Below are 6851 nucleotides of genomic sequence, written 5' to 3' on the forward strand. Positions count from 1 at the left end.
TCTATCTATCTATCTATCTATCTATCTATCTATCTATCTATCTATCTATCTATCTATCTATCTATCTATCTATCTATCTATCTCCGTGTATCCACAGAGCCGTGATGTTCTCCAGCCACCTATGGAGCAGAGCATTAGCCCGCAGGGTCAAGTGTACCATCCTCTTCGCCTCAGAGACGGGAAGATCAGAGAGCTTTGCCGACAATCTCTTAGACATGATCAAGCCTTACTTCAACGCCAAGGTGAGCCTTTTTCATTCATTGAATGAATTACTTGACTCCTAATTTATTTATTCATTTATTTACTTTTTTCTAAACTTCGCATGCATTTGCTCCCTTTTCAAGAAACTGTAGTTTGTTTAAAAAGCAGAGTTCCAGATTATTTCTTGATCTCGTCAGCACCGAGCGAGAAATGTACAAATAGCATCTTCTTTTTTTTAAAAAGAGGTGATGTACATTACATAATATATTTGGTGTCATATCATGACCTAGGCTGTGTGAGCGAATGGCGAAATGGATATTTTATATGTGTTTAGTGTATTCTAGACAGTCGGGGTTGCACTGTTCAGGTCGATTAAAACCCCGTTTCTACATGGCCCAGCTTGTGTTGGAACGGGTGTAAAATGTTCACAGTCAATCAACACTCTCGGGGAGGACGAGCCGTCAAAGCTGTCTGACCTACAATTTTGTCGTGCATAAAATACTATGTTGTGTGTAAGGTTTGAACTGAGCCTAATAAGTTTGAACGTCATTTTCAAGTTCTGTCACAAATGATAATAATTACAATAACCAGTCTACTAGAGCTGGGCGGCTAGGTTCCCGATAATTGAAAGCTAGGAATTGTAGGAATCGACTCCGAACCCAAAACTTACTTTCTAATGATGTGATTTTTTCCGGTGGTTACCTGATTGGCTCCGAACATCATGATTTAGGATAACCTTGATTTTGGGACACTACTAAGCATCAACTTTTATTTTTTTAAAAGAAATTCTTAAAAGAAAAGATTCTGGTAACCGTTGGTTTTCGTAAAAAGGAGTCGGAACTTTTCTTCAGTAGCATTAATCGTGGGGATCGGTTCCGGAATCGACTCTTCGCCCAGCTCTACAGTCTACTGTGGCAGGGATAATAAGCCATCAAAACTAACATGTTTCCCCAACGCTCTTCCCCTCTTTCTCTCAGGTGGTGTGCATGAAGGACTACAAGGTCAGTGACCTGTGTAACGAGTCCCTTCTCCTGGTGGTGACAAGCACATTCGGCAACGGAGACCCGCCGGTCAACGGAGAGGTAGGCACCCGCTCTCTGCCTGAGGCTTTATGTCTGTGTCAGTCATGTGCCAATTATGCCTCTGTCATGTCGTCTCTGTATCATTCCCAGTTCCGCAAAGGACACCATCTATATCTATCTATCTACCTATCTATCTATCTATCTATCTATCTATCTATCTATCTATCTATCTATCTATCTAAGATAGATAGATATACGTGATCTCTTGTTATGGTGTATGCACCATTACTGGATATTGTTTACCTTCTCAATTAATTAATCCAGATCACCTTGTGAACTACAACATGGGAACTAACAATTTGTCTAGACCTAATCCAATTTTTTTTATTAGTTGTTTTTTTTCTTGATATCTAAACTAAAACGTGTATATTTTTTACACAAAAAAGGTATAAAATGTAAACCAATAGAGCTACATGAATATAAGTTCAGCACAAGGATGTAATACATTTGTTTAATCGACGAGACATACTGACGTTAAGAGAGAGAAAACAAAGCATTGGCCAGAGTAGTCTTATAGATAATAACTCTTATACGTAACAATGATACAATGTTCATGGTCCTTATATATGTCAACGTCCACGATGTAGTCAAGCTTCAGCTGAAAAGTATTGAAATAAAAAACTGGACAAAATCTAAGTTCTTTTACTAAAAGCTGAAAAGGTATATCTTTTCCCTAAAATCCCCTTGATCTTTTAAAAAGAAGTCTGTGTTGGAATTGAAACCCTGTTGTTGATCTAGTTACCAATGGACAGGAAAGCGGTAGACCTTAAGTTCTTCCCTACCTTAAAAGTAAAATAACGCGGTAGTCCATTAATTTTTAAAAGTCAAATATCCCAGCAGGTTGTCCTATATTTATTATTCTACAACTCAATACTTACAATATTAAAATATGATTAAATCTTGTGCCAATAAACTTTTCAGGTAATTGCATCTTTGTGTGATAAAACGCTTCTGTTGTTGATTTTGTTTTAAGGTACGTGATCTTACGCCCGTTCGACACTATCAATTGTTAGCAATGACAGACTTTTCGTATGTGCAGAACTTAGAAATTTTTAAAAAGTGTAACACTACCAGTCATTTTCTGAAACTGTAACGTGTTTCTCTATCTTTTGTTCCCAGACGTTCGACAAGGATCTGAAAGAAATGATAAAGAACAGCGCGCCCTTGATAGAAAGCGGGTAGGTCAAATAACCATCTTTGAGACGTCGCGAACGTGTTGCAACTACATCGCATTTCGTCCGCTAGATGTTCAAATGATTTACTAAGCCCATAAAACAACACTTTTCAGGAGAGAGAAAAACCTTTTTATTCCTTCTAACAAATTGTACTCATGTTATTTAATATCATTATTATAACTTTGACACCCCCCCCCCCTAAAAAATTATGTTTTTACAAATTTTAAAAATATCCATCTTCTCACGGGGAATAAAACGAAGTAATGTAAACAACAAAAACGCAGGAGGTTTGATGAAAAAAAACCTCTGGTAGTGGAATGGGTTTCTTTTCTGTTCTGTAAGACGCAGCGTAGTTTGAAAGAAAATCAACGTGATGTCTCTCACCAACATGGAATCCCAAGGGAACGACATATAAATAGGACGTAGTTGTTTGGGTTTTTTTATAATTGGTCGCTTTTAAGCCTAAAGGGGCTATCCCGAAAAATGCTGTTTTGATAAAATCGAAGGTAACGTTTTTGCCCTTTGTTCAGTTTCTTTAAAGACAAGAAGAATTTTCTCTATAACCAAACAAATATACACACCAATGAAACCAAACTTTTCCTATAGGTAGGGCAATGTCCACTTTTGGTGTAGGTCACGATTTCTGGAAACCCCCGAAATCTGGGTTAGCCTTAAAAGCGACCAAATGGAGTAGAGCTTGTGGTATTGTGTGTGTCTTGTCTCACAGTTTGTCAATCTCTCCCTGCAGGCAATCTGGAAAAAACAAGTCTGTGAAGAAGAGTCAGGTCTCTCCTATGAACGGGAAGGGAACAGACGCCAACAACAACAACGACATCAACAACAACAATAATAACAACAGGAACAACAAGAACAACAACACAAATGGTCTTGGTAACATGAAGTGAGTCTACAGAGAATAGTTTTGTAAGGATGAAAAGAAAAGTTCTCCTTTCACTTTCCTTCCTGTTCTCTACCCATGTTCTGTCGTCTGCTTTCGTCTCCACGATTTGCCCCCCCCCCCCCATTCTCTTCTTTGCTCCCTCCTCTGGGCTCCTGCTCATTGGCTCCTTCTTACTCCCATCGGATATGTGAGGGGTGCTGACAAACCGAGTTACTTCTCGCGATCCAAGAATGGAGATATCGGGCCGAAAATCAACTTTGGGGTCAGATTTGGGGTCAGATTTATAGACCTTCAGTTGATGCCATTTTGTTCAAGTCTACCGTGTCTTTTATTATTCCATACTTACAAATTGTACAAACTCCACCTATAAAGTTGATGTATCAATTTCCATACGGCTACAATCCTAAAGAAGTAACTCATTTTGTCAGCACCCCTCACATATGTAATATCTATCACCTTGCCTTCTTGAATAAGGGCGAAAAAATATTGGAGGTCCGTGTACAAGTTGCCAACATTCAAGTTCCCTCGGTGGTAGAGCTGGGCGAAGAGTCGATTCCCGAATCGATTCCCTTGGTGGTCTAAAATCGATAAGAGTAGGCTTCGGCCGCCACCCGGGCAAAATTCAAAATGTCCTACAACTGAAAATATTAGGTGTGTCCCGCGCGCTCATATGACCTTATGCAGTTGCGAGCGCCGTAAAACACCTTACAAAAACAAACAAACAAACTCATCACAATGGTATTTCTCTCCAGATACTCCGTGTTCGCCCTGGGCTCCAAAGCCTACCCCCACTTCGCCGAGATAGTCAATGAGCTTGGCTTTCAGTAAGCAAGAGGAATATTTTTTAAAACGTGAACCAATCGTATTTCTTCAGATACTCCGTGTTTGCCCTGGGCTCCAAAGCCTACCCCCACTTCGCCGAGATAGTCAATGAGCTTGGCTTTCAGTAAGCAATAGGAATATTTTTTAAAACGTGAACCAATCGTATTTCTTCAGATACTCCGTGTTTGCCCTGGGCTCCAAAGCCTACCCCCACTTCGCGGAGTTTGGCAAGACTGTGGACAGATGTCTGTCTGACCTCGGGGCCACGAGAGTTCACAAGGTCGGAGAGGGAGATGAGTTGCATGGTCAGGAGCACAGTTTTGACACCTGGGCCGGCGCTGTGGTAGAGGTAGGGACGTGTTGGGAAAAGGAAGATTCATCAATCGTTTTGTTTTTGTTGTTTGTTTGGTTGTTTGTTGTTGTTTGTGGGGGTTTTTTGTTGGAGGGGGGGTGGAGGGTTTTTATTGTTGTTGTTGTTGTTGTTGGTAGTGGTGGTGATTCTTGCATTTGCTATTTAATCTTATTGAAGACACGCATTCTGGTCTTGTGACAACGCTTGAAGGCGCTTGTGTGTGTGTGTGTGTGTGTGTGTGTGTGTGTGTGTGTGTGTGTGTGTGTGAGTGTATGTGTGTGTATGTGTGTGTGTGTGAGTGTGTGTGTGTGTGTGTGTGTGTGTGTGTGTGTGTGTGTGTGTGTGTGTGTGTGAAAGGGGGGGGGGCTTAAGAAATAGAAAAATAATTTTGTTGTTAATTCAGATTGCTCAGTCCTGTGTTCTTTATTCGGATCTTTAAAAAGGCAGGCAGCCACATGCTGCCCTAGAATTATAACGCTCTGTCAGTTCAGGACCTAGTTTTGAGAAATTTGACTGTAAAAATGTTGAGCTTCACAATATTATGTCAAGCTGTTTTTGATTCAATTTTTTTTAAAGATATCTTGATAACGACACCGTATAATCTTACGATTTTGATAGAGCAGAAAGAACATTTAGTTTGGGACCTCGTGGAGCGAGAAAGTGGTGAACAAACAGAATGTATAATGTGTGAGGCAGCGTGGTGAAATCAGGCGCTCGTCAAAATAATGAAAGTCAAGAAACTGGCATTTCTCTGGGGTTCTGGAATTTTCATCGAATTTTGTTTTTGGCTCAACACCTTATAAGCCCTTTGAAGAACACATTTCTGTGGTTGATTAAAGGCATAAAAGATGTAAATTTTCAGTTTCCATGGACTCTCCAGCTAAGGAAATAACACAACTTTGGGGGGACCATTAATTTTTTCCTAATTTTTACAACGGAAACCAGGCGCCCCCCCCCCCCCCCCCCCAAACTCCTTTAATCTCAAAGATCTTGAATTGTATCCAGGATAAATTGATTTTTTAAAATCAAAAGCAACGCAAATGGATAGACTTTAAGATTACACCAATAACTCCATTTGCCCCAAAATTGACGAGGGCCTGATTCCACTGCGTCGTGACACATAATATAATAAACGTCCAATCGCTGGTTCCCCCAGGCGGCGTGCAAGAGCTACAACATCGTCCCAGACAAAGAGTCCAAGTACAAGAAGGAGACGTCGAGGAAGGCAGTCCAGGCGTGGACACCAGAGACCTACAGGCTCGTCCCTCAGTCACAGACGAGCAATCCGGACCTTTGCACCGGTCAGTGAACTGGACGCTTTTTAGTTTACTCACCATAGAGAAAATTTGGGCCTTCCCTGCTCTCTAACCATGTTTTGTCGTCTGCTTTCGTCTCCGCGTTCTGCCCCTCCCCCCCCCTCTATTAATTTACTCACCTCAAAGCAAACTTGACCCTGGTATTTTAATGTCCTCAAAGGCAAACTTTGTCCTTGTATTTTATTTTCCCCTGACCAAACTGTGCTCTCCTTCTCTCCTTCTCTCCTTCTCTCCTTCTCTCCTTCTCTCCTTCTCTCCTTCTCTCCTTCTCTCCTTCTCTCCTTTCCCGCCTTTTCTAAACTAGGATAGCTTCTCCCAAAGCAAACTTTGCCCTTGTATTTTATTCACCCCGATGCAAACAGTGCTCTCGTGCTTTATTAACAGAACGCTTTTACTATAGATTCTGTCCTTTGCAACATCACCTTAATACTTCATTTTGTCCAAAATCGTTCTTCGTTTTGCTTTCAGTTTTAATTATTCAAAGTCGACATGAAATTGGCCCTATAACTCAAAGCCTCCATTTATATTTTATTTTTATTTTTTCCAGCGCTGTCAAGTATCCACAACAGGAAGGTTGTGTCGTGTGGATTGAAAGAAAGGACTCAGCTACAGAGCCAAGACTCAGAGTGAGTGGTAGTTCTTCTTCTTATGTGAACATCAGAAAAACACACATACAAATGCCGAGATTAAATAACATTCGAAACACTCCTTCTATCTACAATCAATATCATACAAACGATGCAGATCTACTCATGGTATTATTTGCTTGCAACTATCATCAAACTGCAGATCTTGCCAAAAAAGAAAATATGTCCCGAGCCGTGCTTGCAAAATGTCTAGGTTGGACTTTACGTGGATTGTAGCAAAACATTTATTGTTGAATAATTCACAGTACAGAAAACCCTTACGTCGACAGCGCCATCTAAGACACTTCACGTCGCTGGACTCTGTCGTTGTCTCGTTGCCGACGTTGACTGTACCAGGACAATATCGAAGATAACG

At 40.8% G+C, this 6851-nt stretch overlaps 1 protein-coding gene across 1 annotated transcript in view; it reads left to right on the forward strand.

Annotated features, from left to right (window-relative positions):
• The window catches only part of LOC100533269 (nitric oxide synthase 2), a gene marked incomplete at its 3' end in the record, with an annotated part of 29926 nt that overhangs the window by 13714 nt on the left and 9361 nt on the right, over window positions 1-6851 (forward strand). Inside the window, 7 exon segments of the mRNA NM_001204576.1 lie at window positions 99-242; window positions 1179-1283; window positions 2403-2461; window positions 3207-3359; window positions 4356-4530; window positions 5690-5834; window positions 6397-6475. Of these exon segments, the coding sequence (NP_001191505.1) occupies window positions 99-242; window positions 1179-1283; window positions 2403-2461; window positions 3207-3359; window positions 4356-4530; window positions 5690-5834; window positions 6397-6475 (860 nt within the window).

Source organism: Aplysia californica, unplaced genomic scaffold (assembly GCF_000002075.1).
Source record: "Aplysia californica isolate F4 #8 unplaced genomic scaffold, AplCal3.0 scaffold00262, whole genome shotgun sequence".
NCBI classification, from domain to species: Eukaryota; Metazoa; Mollusca; class Gastropoda; order Aplysiida; family Aplysiidae; genus Aplysia; species Aplysia californica.